At 41.1% G+C, this 17,703-nt stretch overlaps 1 protein-coding gene across 4 annotated transcripts in view; it reads left to right on the top strand.

Annotated features, from left to right (window-relative positions):
- PPP2R5C (protein phosphatase 2 regulatory subunit B'gamma) overlaps nucleotides 1–17,703 on the top strand; it is a 187,862-nt gene that overhangs the window by 126,285 nt on the left and 43,874 nt on the right. For all 4 annotated transcript variants that reach the window (XM_014571983.3, XM_075926558.1, XM_006119994.4 and 1 more), the window contains 3 exons: nucleotides 4,191–4,250; nucleotides 9,244–9,352; nucleotides 15,899–15,952. In XM_014571983.3, the coding sequence (XP_014427469.1) occupies nucleotides 4,191–4,250; nucleotides 9,244–9,352; nucleotides 15,899–15,952 (223 nt within the window). The remainder of the gene's footprint in view (nucleotides 1–4,190; nucleotides 4,251–9,243; nucleotides 9,353–15,898; nucleotides 15,953–17,703) is intronic.

Below are 17,703 nucleotides of genomic sequence, written 5' to 3'. Positions count from 1 at the left end.
TTCACCCACCCAGCACCAAATTCCTTGGTCATTGATGCAGCCAACAATAGGGATAAGCAAATGCAATACAGATCTGCCCCTTACAATAAGGAATGGAAGAGACTGGACATTCTGGGCAGGAAATCATATTCATCTGCATTCCTCCTGATCAGGATAACTAATGTGGCACTGTTAGTGAAGTACACATTCCACTATTTTGGAAAAAAAACCTTACTGAACAGCTACCCGAGGACAGCAAGTCTTCCTTTCAGTCCAACATAAACAAAGGCATCCTCAGAGCTAACACAGCACTACAGGTATCCCTTGGCATAGCTTATACTGACACATGATCATTAGCCACATCAGTAGTCATAGAATCATAGAATCATAGGACTGGAAGGGACCTCAAGAGGTCATCGAGTCCAGCCCCCCGCCCTCAAGGCAGGACCAAGCTCCATCTACACCATGCAGCATGTCTCCTGGCTACACCTCTCTGGATTCACTGCGAGGTACAGAATATCATTGAGAACCTGCCATTTGAAGACCAAAAGCTGTTTTCCACCACGAAAGATGCCTCATTACATTCCCTCTAGGACTCACAAGTGACATTAAAGTTCCTGGGGATGTATGTTCCCCTACCCAAAAAGAAACTGAGCCAGGCTATTCACACTTCGGGGCAGAGCATCCCCGTACTCCTCTCAGAGAAGCTATGACCTACGAAGGAGTCAGAGACAACAAAAGCACAGACAACTTAAGATCAAGCCATCACGTTCCAGTCCACCAACAGGTGGCAAACCTTTTGAATGTTTGGCCGAGGATTTGGCATCATTTCCAAAAACTGCTCATTACCAGTTCAGTCTGCAGCGCTTCTCCCATGCATGGGCCACTATTACAACAGACAGTTTGGTCTTAGAAGTCATACAGAAAGGCCTTCATCACCTTTCCTCCAGCCCAACCCCCTTTCCTGTCCCTCTTCAGGGACCCCACTCACAAGTCCCTGATATAACAGGAGATAAACGGATTACTCCCGATGGGGGCAATAGCGATCATACCAATACAGGGTTTCTACTCAAGATACTTCCTCACTGCAAAAAATCAGGGGGCTGGAGACCCATCCTAGACTTGCAAGAACTGAACAAATGATAAAGTATCTAATAAAGCAATGATTCAGCATGGTAATGCTAGCAAAGATGATTCTGTCCCTAGAACAAAGAAACTAGATGTTGTCTCTCAACCTGCAGGACGCACATTTTCACACAGCAATTCAACCGTCACACAAAATGTTTTTTATATTCACCCTAAAAGATCAACATTATCAGTATCATGTCTTACAATTCGGCCTGTCTTCTGCACCCAGAGTTTTCTCCAAGATCCTAGGTGTGGCAGTGCCACATCCCAGAAAGCGGGGCTAACACCTCAGTCCTATCCCAGGAGTTGAAGTTCATAGGCACCACATTGGATTGCATAAATGCACAGGCACAACTACCACTACAGAGGCAGTGAGACGAACATGCAACTCCTTTCTCCCATTAATCTGGGGCAAGTCAGTGAGAATATTCAGACAACAGTAGCTGTTTCAAACCTTCTGAAATAAAAAATGGAAGTCTGACTTCCAAAGCATTCCAAGAGTTTATTGGATAATCTGTGCCCTGCTGTGTTAGTTTCCCAACATACATCTGGATGGTTGAAGTCTCCCATCACTACCAAACCCTGCTCTTTGGATGATTTTTTTTAGTAGTTTAGAAAAAGCCTCTTTTACCTGGGTAGGTGGTCTGTAGTAGACCCCTAGCATGACATCATCCTTGGTTTTTATCCCTTTTAACCTAACCGAGAGACTGTCTGCACGTTCACCTTTTAGTTGTTGGTAGAAACAATGGATGAACTTTTTTTTAACTTGTCTGTTTCTGTTCTGAAATTTACATAAGGAATGCTGTAATAAAATCTGAATTAAAATACAGATTGAACCTCTTAAATCCGGGACACTCTGGTCCAGCAACATCTGTGGTCTGGCAGGATCACGGATGTTGATGGATCTGTGAACCAGTCAGGGAGTCCAGCGGAGGGGAGCCCAATCCCTGAAGAGCCCCAGTCAGGCAGGGGTGCAGCAGTGGAACCAGCAAGCCCTGTCCCTGTGGAGCCCTGTCCCAGCACCACAGCAGTGGGGCAGTTGTGGAGCCCCATCTCCCGGGAGTGTTGGGCAGGCAGGGAAGCAGTGGGACTGGCAAACCCCATCTCTGTGGAGCCATCTCCCAGCATGGCAGCAATGGGGCAGCTGTGGAGCCCTATTCCAGGGGAACCCTGATGAGGAGCTGCAGCAGCAGGACCACCAGCAGCCAGTGAGCTCCATTCCCAGGAAACCCCAGGCAGGACAGAAGCATGACAGCCACAGAGCCCCATCCCCAAGAAGCCTCGGCCAAGCGGGGCAGAAGTGGGGCCACAGTGGCTGGGAAACTTAGGGTCCCAGGTGGCTGGTGGGTCCCAGGTGGCTGGTGGCAATGTGCCAAGCCAAAGCCCTTTAGCAGCAGGGCTGGAGCCCAATGGCAGTGGGACTGGAGCAAAGCTAGCAGTCCCACTAGCAGGGAGAGGGGCAGTATCCTGGGAGGCCAGTAGCAGGGGATCTCCCCATATCTGACAAATGCCCTCATTCGGGTCTGGTCAGGTCCTGAGGATGCAAGACTAGGGAGGTCCAACCTTTATAGAAAACCTTTTTCAACAAAGTATAAACAAGAAGCCTTCTTTATCTACCAACTGAATTCTCAAGGACTAGAAACTGAAGTCAGTATGCATCTGACTGAAAACAAATATGGATAGAAGTTTTGTATAGTTCTTCTGGGCATAAAATTCTAAGGAGAAAAATAAGTTCACGAACAAGTTCATTCATCTCCTTAAGCCTTAAACTTAACGGATAGTAATATGACCATTTTTAATGTAATGTACACCCCTCTAAAATATTTACTTTGCTCATGTTTGGCCTGATTTTTAGGATCCTCATTGTAACTCCCCGGCCAGATTTAAACAATGTTTCTTTTTTTGCTTCCTGAAATCATAAGCCAAAATTATGTGTTTGTCTACTTAGTGGAATATGGATTTTAAAGTTTTTCCTTGTGTACTTATTATTTTTAAAATATTTTCTTTGTTTTGGTATTTAACAAATGAAATTAATGTTATCAAATAATAAAGGACTTCCCTACTAACATCATTTTTCACTGAAAATTTTGTTATGTGAACTCAGTTACTTTTTCTGGGGGAAATAATATTCAAAGCAAACTGTTTTTAAATCATTCTATAAAAACATTTTAAAATAGGAAACTTTTCTGATTTAAATGCTATTAATAAAAGTCCAAAATATGTTTTCAAAACCTGTTTAAAACATAAAGTGGACAAATGTGAAGCTTTATCATTTTGGAAAACTTCCAAAATATCACCAAATTGTGCCTTTGCACCAAAAGAGAAAAAAATGTAAAGGCTTGATTTGTCCTTTTTATTTCTGAGCATCTTGCAATCAAATGTTCAGTGGGTAGGAAAAAAACTTTTAGATCAGTATCTGGAAATTGTTGGAACACTTTACAAATGGGAGAATAATTTATAGCATTATGCCACGCACTCGTTGTTGTCTTAATGCAGTCAAATGATATTTAAAAATTATTTTTGATGGTTCCTCCTGCATAAAATGTGACAACTGGAAAAGCACAAGGATGCGTGCAGTGGCTAGAGAACAGTAACTGTGCCAGTCCAATACAAATGAATATGCCATTGATAGCATTACCATGCAGGGCATGCATTAGTGCCACAAAACAGATGTTGCAAGGAAACAAAAACAGCATGAGTGTCTTGTAATCCTAAAACCTTTCAGAATCAGTACTATAAATTTTAAAAAGCACCTGAAGTGGCTCATTATTGCTATCAATAGATCATTTGTAGGCACAGCAAAAAAAGAATTTGAAAGTTTTAATTATCCAAAATAATCAAATATATTCCTGCCTTTTGCATATTATGTTTTTAAAAATGGGGTTTTCAGCATGCTGAATACAAGTGTTAGTTCTTCTTATCTGAAGTAATAATTTTCCACTGTATATTTTTCTTTGTAATCTAAATCTCAGATAATGCTGCTGTATGAGCCATCAGACTGATAAAGTTATATCCTGGAGATAGGTGCACATGTCTATATATAGACAATATTGTCTGACTAAACATGTATTTCATTTGTTTAGGTTTATTTATGAAACAGAACATCACAATGGCATAGCAGAATTACTGGAAATATTAGGAAGGTAAGTTACTGGTTTTACACCATAACGCTCATCAAACCTTTAAGAACTTAAAAAGTGAGTGGTGGTTGAAGGATACATTTCAAATAAATGTTCAAATTTTGTATAGATTGTCAGAGCTCTAACTAAGGAGGGAGGATGGTAACCATCTATTAATATATAAAGGGTGTAAACACCAATGAAGGAGAGTATAATTGTTTAGATCTAAAGTGTATGTGGACAAGTTTAGCTATACCAGATTAAATTAAACAAAATAAAATACTTGCAGAATATCAAAATGAAGTCCTAAACAAATAATCTATTTGTTCACAAAGGAAAATCTCAGAGTATAAATATATTACTGGGGAAGATTCTATAGAGTTCTACCTTGCACTGTCAGGGCAATGGACTATATGAACAAATAGGCCCATCAGTGCTTCTTATGTCACATTTGACAATAAGTTGCTAGGATGACAGGTTTTTAAAATAAATAAATGAAGAAACTTCAACAATATTTGAAAGGGGGGCAAAAAAGCAGCTCTGGTTCTCTAATAGTTAATATAAGACACATATATTGACTATGATCTAAAAAATATAAAAGCTATTAGTTAATATTTATGTAGGTATTTATACAGCATTTATTACCTCAGTTTATGCATTGCACACATCAGTGAATAAGTGGCAAGACTTGAGTTCCCATACCAGTGCTCTCCCTCATAGTCAGTGGGAGGGAAATAGCAAAGAATATAACAGAATTCAGAAGGGGTGAGGGAGATTTAAGAGCACATAATGGCAATCATAGAACACTAAAACTGCAGAAGGAACCTTGAGAGGTCATAGAGTCCAGCCCTCTTGCCCCTCTGTCAGAGTTGTCAGCAAAAGGAACTGAGAGCATGTAGGGCCAGTGATGCCTAATATATTGATATATGAGTACAGCACTGCAGGAGGGCCACCACTGCCAACTCCATGGATACCACATTGTGAATTTTATTTTCCATAATTTTTTGAAAAATATTACAAAGATTTAAAAAAAAGCCAAGACACCTGTTTTTTAACTTTTCAGTCATATTATCAGCAATATGTAGTGTCAATATTAACTTTATCCTTCGTGCCCGCCATCGCAAAGCACCTCCAGTTAAAAGAGATTTTTCTTTATGCCTATTAAGGATTTAATGCACTACTAGGAGACTCACTGAAGGAAGAGAAAGTCCTTGTCCTAGGCTGGTTGAAATGAAATCATTCCTTTCCTTCTGTACCATGTCCCTGTATCTTCCATAATGGCATACTGTTAAGTTTTTCCAGAAAATGCAGTTATATTTTTTAAGTTATCTACGAGACATCTAAGATTGTAGTTCTCACACAGTTGTTCAGAAGCATGCGGAGAGCTGGCCAGTGATGTGGCACTGATTCCATTTCTGGCTGCTAAATAGTATTAACTGGAGCTAAAAATACATCACTTTTACTTGTAAGCAACTACTTTAATTGCTATAGGGACATTACATAACCCTGAATGGAAGGGCAGACACTTTTCCTGTTAAGCTGTAATTCACACTGAAGACAGAATCTCCTGCTTTAGAACAGAGGCTTGAAATTTTTCAGCAGGGATATGCCTTTTGCCGTCTTTGTGGAAAATGTACTTAAAATTGGCCAAGTTAAAAGCTTATGAAAAATCTCAGGCACAAGAACTAAAAGCAGGGAAAATGTCTTTCATGTGTTCTCGGTATTCTCCCCCAACTGGTATCCAGGCAGCAGAGTGGTGAAAGATGATGATGCCTGGCTTTAATGCAGTGGGAAGAGTAATGTAAGGCAGGGAGTAGGGCACATAAGAGTAGGAGATTGTAAATGTAGAGGGATGAGTGGGACAGGAACTGGGGGTGAGGAGGGTATAGTCAGGATCAGTGTGGGAGGACACTGTCTTGGGACACAGGAGCAGAAGAGTCTATAACCACTTAAGAACACTTCCCTCCAGAACTTAAGAATCAAGCAAATAGTTGTGGCACCCACTGTCAATGTTTGTTCTTGCCTTCTAGTGGCAAGTCCACAGACAATAACAGGCTATTACTGCTACCAGTTAGTAGAGGTCTGTGCTGTGGATCTAAAGGTTTGAACATTGCTGATGACCCAGGCTGGGGTCAGCAATGTTTCCAGAAAATTACATCCAAAAAAAGTTCAGGTTGCAAAGTCAAGTGTTCAAAAGTTGAGAAATGTCAGAATTTAAGGTTGCTTCTGCCTTTGACATTATTTAATCACATGATTGTATGCTTTTTATTTTCTTCTTCCGGACCCCTGCCTCATCAAAAAAGATGATGCCATAAGAATGAATCAGTATTGTATAGTTATTGAGGCTAGTGCCTGTGGGATCCCTGCTTTTTTGTTGCAGAATTTGGAATGTGTATAAAGAGGCATGGGATTACAGGAAGAGAAAGGAGAGAAGTTGAATGCCACTCTGAAGAACTGGATTCTATCCTTGCCTCTGCCTTATAGTTTCTCTTTGATACTGGGCAAGTAACAAAGAAAAATTGTCATACTTAACTGTTAATTGTGCTCTCCTCTTTTTATGGGTGCCTAATATGAGGCACCAGGTGGCAGAAATGCAGAAGTGCTGAGTGCTCAAAATTGCTATCAGAGTAAATTGTATATTTGAAGCACAACTCCAATACTCCTGGGGAAATTCTGCACTAATGCACATGCGCATATTTAAGGAGCCCCACCGAACTTTTCATGCAGAAACCAGCTTCTGCCTAAATGTTGCTGCATCTGCATACTTTGCCCCCCAGAGTGCACTGTGACAATTGAACAAAAGTGTAGCTCACAGCCAGCTAATGAAGAGAGCCATCTTCTTCTGACCTGGCCACAGGTGCTGTGAAGAACAAGGACGGTGTGATGTTGGGGAGAGGGGAGTCAGGGGCTCATAAGGACTAATGGGAGAGGACATATGGAGACAGGGTCTCAGTGGGAATGATGGGCCATGGATGGGAGGGAGGTGCAGAGACTCATGGGAATAGGGAAGGGATACAGAGCCACATAGGGACATGGAAGTGGTTGGGAGGGGGTCAGACATATATTGCTAAAGTGGCAGATGTCTGACTGAATGGGAGAGACTAGTGGTCAACTAGAGTCTGCATGGGGGAAGCTCTCTACCAATCCCTCCCTGTTCCCCCTTCTTCCCCAAAAAACCCTGTTTCATACTTTTTCCCACTCCTACCCCATAGCCCTTCAAGTTGACATCCAGGCTCCTTCTCAGAAATTTGCTTTTCTCTCCTTCCGCTGTTCCATTTACCCTGACTCCCACAAGCCTTTGCACTGCTTATGATGGGTATAGGAAATGCAGTTCTATATTGTAGTGTAAATGAATTATTATTCATAGTGTTGTATGAATATGCCTAGTAAGGAATCTGTTTGTTAAAAAAATATTTCCTGAATTTTTTTTGTCGCTGTTGTTACAGATGTATTTGCTAACAGGTATTTTGAAATAAATGACCTAAATAATTGAAACTGGTATGATTATATTGTGTTTTTTACAAAGAAATTTGTAGACTTTTAAAATATTGTGCGCAGAATTTTTTGTCGCAGAATTCCACCGGGAGTATTATAAAGTGCTATGAAATGCTAATTACTCTAAATAATCAGTTCCTATGTGTCTTGAGCATTTTTTATGACAGTTTTGCTTAAGCTCTCTCCCTCAATTCCCCAGCTACAAAGTGGTGATAACTAATCTCCTAGGAGCATTAGGAAAATAAATTACTGTTTTAAAACAATCAAATATTCTGATGAGAACACCATGGAAATGTCTGTGAGGAAATCAATAATTTTGAATTCAGTGTGGGGTTTGGATAGTGTGTGTTTAAATAAAGCATGTTGCCACACATTGAGGAGGATAAAAATAAATAATGTATAACTAACTATTCATTCAGTGCCTGAGGCATGGGTCCTGTGGAAAAAACAGTATGTGATAGTGTAATTATAGACTGCATTATAATGTTCGCTATAAGGGGCAGGTGATACAAAAATTTTTAAACTTTTCAGTACTCAATTTTGCAACCTGAATGCTCTTTTAATATAGTATGTTAACATGTAATAGTTTGTCAGTTACTCTTTTGTTTGAGAGAGCCTTGCATGCTAGATAACATGAGATGAAAACACCTTAAAAATAAGAACATGTAATTGTAAATCTGCAAAATTTGACATTGAGACTCCAGTTTTAGAATGTGAAAATATTTTTAATTCCCTTTTTTTTTTAAAGTTGACAGGTTTTCCAAAAGATCAATCCGGATAAAAACATAAAAGGGTACAATGCATTCAATAATGAGTAACACCTCTGGTTACTCACCTGGTGTTAGAAACTGCTTGTGCTGCGATGCTGTCTTGTTCCCTGTTCCAGTGATACAAAACTGCCCATTTCCCAGTAGAGCAGTTCTGTCTCCAATCTATGTACGCTCCTGTATTGGACTCCCAAGTGTTGGGTCCTTGATTTAGAGATGTGCTTATCTGATAGTTGACATCGGCAATTTGATTAGTCAGTTACCCAATGCTTAACATCCTTACCTTGATTCCCTTATTAGGAATGAAATAGCTGTCTTTCAGCATGTGGGAGGGACATTTATTCAGAACTTTCTTTGCAAGGAGGTGGAAAGATTGGAAGCTAAAGGGAGATGGGTTGGGGAGGGAAACTGTGTATTTTATAAAACTTGGAGGATTTTGGCATGTGGGAGGGATGCAAGTTAAAACTTTTGATACAGGGGATGTGAGGATGTTGATTTTACTGTTAGTTGAATTTGTAGTCTGTTCTGTAAATAATTAGACTTAAATTTTAATGTTTTGTTCTATTTTTATTTCATTCAATGACCCCCATCTTCAGTATGGGAAAATGCTATTTTAATGTTCTATGAGAAAAAGCTCAAAGAAAAATAACTTAGTGCAGTTAAAATTAAAAGAAACAATTTTCTTATCCTTAAATTTGGCATTAGTGAACATTTTGAACACGTATTGATTTTTAAAACTTCTGATTTTTTTACAGCATAATTAATGGATTTGCCTTACCATTAAAAGAAGAGCACAAAATTTTCTTATTGAAGGTGTTATTACCTTTGCATAAAGTGAAATCACTCAGTGTCTATCATCCACAGGTAAATTAATTTGTTTATTAAGTGTTACATATTCTATTGCACAGGATAGTCCAGAGAATAAAATACTGAGCTGAAATTGGGATACCTGGGATCTGTTTCCATTTCTGTTATTGGTCTACTGTGTGACCTTGGGCAAATAATTTCACATCTCTGATTCAATTTCTTCATCTGTAAAATGGGGTGAAGATACCTGTAAAAGTGTTCTAAGATCTATGGATAAAAGCACTATATAATATCATAGAAAAACTTACCCTTTAATGAAAATGTCCCTTTAATACATTTTTTCTAAAAGATAAATTATATGTGGTATGGATTTTGGGTTTTTTTTGATAATTTAATATTTTAGTTCAGCTAGTTGTAACTTTTTTTTTTTTTTAGTTCTCTAGCTATTTTGCTAAGTTACTTATTTCTTCAACGTGCATTCATTAGGTGGATGTTACTGAAGAGGTGGAGTAAACAAACCTGAAAAATGACAAAAAAATGTTTGTCGAAACAATCTGTGTAATAATATTACAACAACTCCACTGTTGTTGGTTTCATACTTCTTGATCTTGTGTTAGGCTCACAGTAGAGAGTAAAAGATGGTTCTAGAAGATTTGGAATGGCACTGTGATGTGCTGAAAATCTGTCTAGAAAAAGCTCTTTTTGGATACCTGGCAAATCAGCCCATTCCCAGTCTCTCTTTAGTGAATAAATGCCCCATATGGAAACCACTATGTCTTTTTATGTAAAATTGGTAAATATAGTTGTATTAAATTTAAATAATTTTTTATGTGAAAGCTCTTTTCTAGTAATTGCTTTGACCCGTTTTTAAATTAATGTTGTAATTTCACTTTATTAGAATAAATCAAATATTAAGAAATAGTATTTGATTCTTAATCAGCGACTTCATCTGAAATATCTGTGAGGAAGTGATTGTTCTAAATAAATGAATAATTTCAGAATTGGGACCTCAATAAGCCTGGGATGAAATAATCAAATGGCCAGTTAAGAACAGCCATGGTAGAAATCAGAGGGAGGGAGAGGGGAGCTGTCAACAATCCATAGAATTAGTCTAAAGATTATTCTGCAACATGCCCTCCACCATAGTTCTTTGGATCTTCAAAAGATTGTGAGGTTTGTGAAAATTCACTGATGCTGTGTCACTAGGATTTCTGAAGATATGCATGTCCAACAGTTCTGTGTGCCACAGTATACTGATTCTTTTCCAGAGTGATTCTTTTCATTGAACTTTTGGAGAACTTATTTGTTGTTCTGGGCACATGAGGGGAGTCTAAAATTAGAGCAGCAGTATGGCCTCCAGAGAAAGACAGTCCCACCTCAGAAGAGAACTTCCTTCCAAAAGATTCCCTAGCCCATAAGACTGATGACACACTTCACAACAATTTCGAAGACTCAGCTATAGCCTTTCAAACCAGATTTTTTTTCATATATTTAGTAAAGATGTTAGCGCATAGTCGTTTACACAATTAACTGATAAGCCTGGGCTTCTCGGTAAAGCCTAACTATTAAATGCACCATCACCCATGCTGCTTCTATATCTGAAGTAGCAAGGGAGGATAAGAGGTGGGAGCTGGTGTTCAGGGGAGAACCAGCTTTTAAGTCAATGTGTGCCAGCTTCTGCAGGTCTGCCTCCCCCCTTCCCCACCCCAGTTGCCTCCCACTGAGACAGCAGTGCAAAGGGCAGGAGGGAGCCAGTGCTTGGGAGGGCAGGGGACAGGCAGGAGCTCCCTGCTCGCACGAGCGCCCTGCTAGCACCAGCTTCTGCCTGCTCCCCTCCCCCACCCCCGTGTAAATAGGTAACTGCTAAAAAAAAATCCAGCAGTTACATGTTTACACAAATACACATTAGTTAACATCTCTAATGTTTGGTAAGGCATACCTACTTTATGGCAAAAAAGTAACTCATAGTTTAGTGGTATGATCCTTGCTTAAAGTGAGACGTCTCGTGTTCTGTCTTGGTCATCATAAGATTTGTGATGTGCAATTGATTCTCTCTTGAAGGCTCTACAGGGAAGTCTTGTTGTGCGCATCAATAGTCATCACTCTTCCTAAATATCTTTTGCATATAATCTTGCAAGTGAAGAGCTATTGAGGGAAATATAGAAAAATTAGTAGATAAGATTGCAGAGGCTTTAACTCTCACTGGAAGCCAGCATAGCAATCCATTGGTTGCTGCTAACACAGGGTATCCATTTAGGGACAGAGGGTGAAATCTGGAAGAGAAGCTTCTGGAAAAATAGAGATAAATTTACCTTCAGTGTGATGCTGTTGCAAAAAAAGCAAATATGATTCTAGGTTGTATCAACAGGTGTGTTGTAAGCAAAACTCGTGAAGTCATTCTGCCGCTCTACTCTGCTCTAGTTAGGCCTCAGCTGGAGTACTGTGTCCAGTTCTGGGCGCCACATTTCAAGAAAGATGTGGAGAAATTGGAAAGGGTACAGAGAAGAGCGACAAGAATGATTAAAGGTTTAGAGAACATGACCTATGAAGCCAGGCTTCATGAACTGGGCTTGTTTAGTTTGGAAAAAAGAAGATTAAGGGGGGACATGATAGCGGTTTTCAAATATCTAAAAGGGTGTCACAAGGAGGAAGGCGAAAATTTGTTTCTCTTGGTTTCTGAGGACAGGACAAGGAGTAATGGGCTTAAAGTGCAGCAGGGGAGGTTTAGACTGGACATTAGGAAAAAATTCAGGGTGGTCAAATATTGGAATAAATTGCCAAGGGAGGTGGTGGAATCTCCCTCTCTGGAGATATTTAAGAACAGGTTAGATAGACATCTATCAGGGATGGTGTAGACGGAGCTTGATCCTGCCTTGAGGGCGGGGGGCTGGACTCGATGACCTCTCGAGGTCCCTTCCAGTCCTATTATTCTATGATTCTATGATTCACATGAACAAAATATTCAGCATAACAAAGACAAAGAAGCATTTATAGCAGCTCACAATTTCTGTGCTAGAGTCTTCCTTTATATCCCTTCTATGCACCCAGAATCTTGAGTGACTGGTAAGTACTCACAGCCAGGCACAGGTCACATGTTGCATACTCATACCCATGCATAGTTAACATGTCACTCAGTATCCCGTCCACAAAAACAGACTCCTTCATAAAAGAAGTGCTGCTGGGAAGAATTCAAGAAGAGTGTATGAATGCAGAGCAGAGAATTGTTTACCCAGATGTCAAACAGACATGGCTCTGTCTGTAATTTTACCATAATATTAAAAATTTGCAAAAGATCCAAAACTTCATTGCTGCATGTAGCACTTTAAAGACTAACAAGATGGTTTTTTAGGTGATGAGCTTTTGTGGGCCAGACCCACTTCCTCAGATCAATATGTGGAAGAAAATGAGCACAACCATATACAGGCAGTCCCCGACTTACGCGGATCCGACTTATGTCGGATCCGCACTTACGAACGGGGCTTTCTCGCCCCGGAGATCGAGGTGGCAGATTGCTACCTGCGAGCTCCGGGGCGAGAGAGCCCCGTTCGTAAGCTGCTCCGGTGCCCCTGGTCTGCTGGAGACCGTCTCCAGCAGACCAGGGGCACCGGGCGGGTTCCCGTGCTTCTGAGGCTTTGCCAGAGCAAAGCCTCAGAAGCGCGGGGAACCGCCGCTGCTGCCGCTTCAGTCCCGGTGCCTGTGGTCTGCTGGGGACCGTCCCCAGCAGACCACAGGCACCGGGACTGAAGCTGCAGCCGCGGCGGGGTCCCGCGCCTCTGAGACTTTGCCAGAGCAAAGCCTCAGAGGCGCGGCACCCCGCTGCCGCTGCGGCTCTGCTCGCCGTGTCCCTGGTCTGCTGGGGGGGGGGCAGCTAGTGTGCCCCCCCCCCAGCAGACCAGGCTTTTGTTTTGGACCCTGGGGCAGAGCAGCTGGGGCACTGCCGATTGGTCCTGCAGCGCCGCTCTGGGCACTACTGGACCAACCCGGCAGCACCCCAGCTGCTCTGCCCCAGGTCCTGATTCAGCCGCTGCTGGTCAGTTTCAGCAGCGGCTGAATCAGGACGCCTGGGGCAGAGCAGATGGGGTGCTGCTGGGTTGGTCCAGTAGCACCGAGGAGCGGCGCTACTGGAGCAACCCAGCAGCACCCCAGCTGCTCTGCCCCAGGCGTCCCCAAGTCAGCTTCTGCTGAAACTGACCAGTGCGGACTACAGGAAGCCCGAGGCAGAGTTGCTGTGCCCCGAGCTTCCTTGAATCAGCTGCTGATCAGTTTCAGCAGCAGCTTACTTTGGAACGCCTGGGGTTCTTAAGTTGATTCTGTATGTAAGTCAGAACTGGCGGTCAGTTTCAGCAGCGGCTGAATCTGGACGCCAGTTCCGACTTACATACAGATTCAACTTAAGAACAAACCAACAGTCCCTATCTTGTACGTAACCCGGGGACTGCCTGTATACCAAAGTGATACAATCAAAAAAATGAACGCATGTGAAATTTACAAATCAAATTTTAGAACAGAGTCGGGATGAGGGAGGAAGGTTAGTGTCTGTGAGGTAATGACATAGGGGTGATAATAGGGGAAGTTTCTGTGAGGTAATGACATAGGGGTGATAATAAGGGAAGTTTCTGTGAGGTAATTACATTAGGGGTGATAATTGGGGAAGCTATCTTTGTAATGGGTGAGATAATTAGAGTCTTTGTTTAAACCCATAAATAAAGTGTCAAATTTAAGCATGAATGACAATTTTGAAGTCTGGAGTTAGTCTCTTTGAAGCAATATGCATGTTTTAAGGACATTGAGGGAATGGTCAGTCTGGCTGTATTTGGAATTCAATTTTTTCAAGATCTTTGCAGTAATTTCAAGATCAAGACATTTTGAAAGCATGTGTAGACTGATATGGGCTCTTGGAGGGGGTGGGCATCACAATGGCCAGGACCTGCCTCAGGTTGTTGGGGCATATGGTTTCCTTCATCCACGTTCCCTTTGCTTCACCTCCATCCACTACGGATGTCGCTTGCAAGTGTGTGCAAGCTGTCTTGCTGCTGTTTGGACCAGGTGCTGACCGCCCCACTGTTGGTGATAGATGTCCTTCAGTGGTGTCTGGGCCCTTTGAACGTGTGCTCAGAGGCTTCATGTACGGTGCAACAGGACGCGCTAAAAGTTTGATTCTGCTTTCAGAAGCATTCGACTTTTGCATTGGATAAAAATGACAGAAAGCGTCACTGTCCAGCCTTTAAAACTGTTTTTCATCAGTCGATTGTAACCAGTCAATTGTTTCCCCAGGTTGTGTTAATCCCTGTGGGTTTTGACTGCTGCGATCTCTTGTGTCCTCCTCCTTGATTAAAGCACCCTTTTAGTTGGTAAAGTTACTAGGAGAGTTGAGGAATTCATCTTTGAGCCTCTTTATGTAATGTTTTTCTAGAGGTTGGGTACTTGTTCTTAACCTAACTCAGAGGTGAATATTAAAAATAAGCTTTTTTCCCCCATAAACCTTGTGAAAGCAGAAACGTCATGCTTTGGACACTTTCAGAATTTTTATTTTCAGTACACTAAAAGTTTCAGAGTTCAACATTTTTATATTTCAAGGGCCCTAACAAAGGAAAGAGGCCTCTAATATTTCAATACTAGAAGCTGGCTTTGGAATAATATTTTCTAACAGGGCAATGGAGCAGAGGCCTACAATGTATCTTGAGAAAAAGGCTAAGGCATTTGTCCAAAAATCTGCAGAGCTGCTTCCTGGTCTACAGTACTTATAATATTGGGTGTTGTTATAAAGTCAGTGTTGCCCAGAAGAAGAGGCCACATATAGAAAGAACATTTTTAGGTGATAACATGATATAAGCCTTCTCTTACCCTCTTTCTAAGTTGACACTAGTTGCCATATTGGTGCATTCTGATTCATTGTATGATAGAGGAAAGAAGACTTAAGCAAGATAATTATTTGTTGGCATCTTTGTTTTCACTTCTCGCATCTTGGTATTACCCTCCTCCCCTTATATTTTAGATTTGTATGTTTTAGTGGAAAGAACTATGATGGTTGTATGGGAGAGGTGCTGGCTCCTCTGAGAGACCTGGTATTTTTACCTCATGTTTCCACTTATCAGAAAATTTTAAGCACATTCAGTTACAGATCCACTGTGGTTAGGGGAAGAAGAAATTATAATAAAGATAATTACAGCAAAGTTCTGTCTGAGATGATAAATGTTGGAGACTATAAAGGTGTTGTGACTTTTTTCAAGAAATTACATTAGTTTAATTTTTGGAACAGTCATGTGACTGCGTATGTTCATAAGTCAGCAGAAAAAAATGAAAATAGTGAAATGTTAGTCAGTAAAATACTGTCAAAACCTTGTCAAAGATCTATTGTAACTCAGAAAATACTGATACTTTGTATAATGTGCCGTTGCTGTTTTAAATTTTCTGAAAAATACAGAAATAAAAATTATTCATATATATTTTACTACATGTAATAGTTGAAGACGTTTTTCCCTGAATTTGGAAATATTCTCAAATTTTAATGTTAACAGAATTTGTATGTGGCATATACTTACATTGAAATACTTTTGTTTATCAATGAATAATAATATACACTTTTTCTTTTTTTCTATTTAGTTGGCTTACTGTGTAGTGCAATTTTTAGAAAAGGATAGCACACTCACAGAACCAGTAAGTTCATTTTACTATTTATCACATTGATGCATTTTCAAGCATTAATAACTTTTTGATTTGCACTGTGTATGTTTTACACCTAAAAATCATTCCATATTAACAGACTGATGTTTATTAATAAGATCAAAGTTCTTTAAACTTCTAATTAATAAAATTTATTTTTTAAAATTGTTTGGATGATCCCTGGAACGAACTGCTCACTAAGATGATACTGGTTTTTTTCCCCAGTAATGGTACAGTGAGTAATATGTACTTCCCTGAGCTAGTGTCCATTAGGTAAAATTAGCATAACTGATTAATAAAAATAAATATATCTGACAAGAATGCATATTCATTTTAGAATTTTGATCACCTCACATGATTGATATGTGCTAAATGAACATTATTTTCTTCTTGCTTGCTCGCTCACTGAAAATAATTTCCTACAGTTATAATCATGGTGAAAGAAGGTTAGTAGATTCTTCAAGTGATTCTTCATAGTAGATTCTTCTTTGAGTGATTCTTCATGCTGATTACAAGCAGGTGTGTGTGTGCTGCATGCACAAGCACCAGAAGGCTTTTGCCATAGCAGTACCATCGAGTTGGCTGTGGAGCCCCCCAGACTTACACCTTCATGGTGTTGCATATAGGTCCCTGCCAACCTGACACCTCTTTGGTTCCTTCTTACTGCCAGTGATGGTCATTGGAGAAGCTTCTCTCTTGCGAATAGCAAGTGTTTCCCTAATTGACTTTTGTTCAGTTTATCTGTAAATAGTTACATTTTATAGTGTAATTAGATCAATTTCAGTTGAGGGGGTCTTAGGCCCCACCCCAACCACCAGGGCATGCCTCAATCTCAGTGTTTCAAGCCATGTGGGTCTTGTCTGAAGTCTATGCCAAAAGGAAACACACACAATCTCTCCCTATAGTTAGCGCTCTGTCCGCAGCTGGCCCAGTCAGCATCTGAGCCTAGCACTTAGTGCAAAGCACACCAGCCTCCGTAGAGGAGACCACAACACCAAGGAAGTACTCAGACTGCAGGGACCCTCAGCACTGCCTTTCCCTGGTGCCAAAAGCCTGTTGCAGTGCAAGCACCTGGCACCGCTTCCATTTTGCCAGTGCTGCACAAGAAGACAATGGATAGGGGGCACTCTCACACTAAAGTAATGGAGTGAGCAAGCACCAGTGGAGTTTTTGTCCCATGTTGGGGCACCTTGCTCCAGCTCTGCCGGCACTATTTACTTAAGACTTGACCCAGAGGTCTGTAAAGTCCAGTTTTCTAGGACTCTCTGGTACAGGAATATCATAAGCAGACGCCATTGAAGCCACTAGAGGCCTGATTGCAATGGTGGCACAGTCCCACACACTGGCACCAGTGCTATAGAGAAGCACCGTGCCCTTGAGAGGCAAATCAACACCACTCCCCAGCACCATACTGTTTTGCACTGTCTTGGTCAATGACACCAGTCTACTCATTAGACTCAGAAATGGAATTGTATGCCTCTAGGTGAAGCCAGCATTGTTCCCAGCACTACTAGAGGCAGAAAAGAGGGCAACTGTTGTTCATGATGTCCTGGGCCACACAGTGGTCATAGCCAGCTGAATAGCTATTCTGGACACTGTGGTCCTACCACCAAGTCCAAGGGCTAGGATCTAGATCCCTGTCAGTGGCTTTAGAGGTACTTCCATCAGTGACCTTGTTAGCCCAAGACCCCCCACATAGGCAGGTAGTTTGGCACTGGGACCGAGGCAGGAACAGGCACAATCAT

The sequence above is a fragment of the Pelodiscus sinensis genome, chromosome 4 (genome assembly GCF_049634645.1).
Source record: "Pelodiscus sinensis isolate JC-2024 chromosome 4, ASM4963464v1, whole genome shotgun sequence".
NCBI lineage: Eukaryota > Metazoa > Chordata > Testudines > Trionychidae > Pelodiscus > Pelodiscus sinensis.
This window is presented reverse-complemented; position numbering and strand designations above follow the sequence as displayed.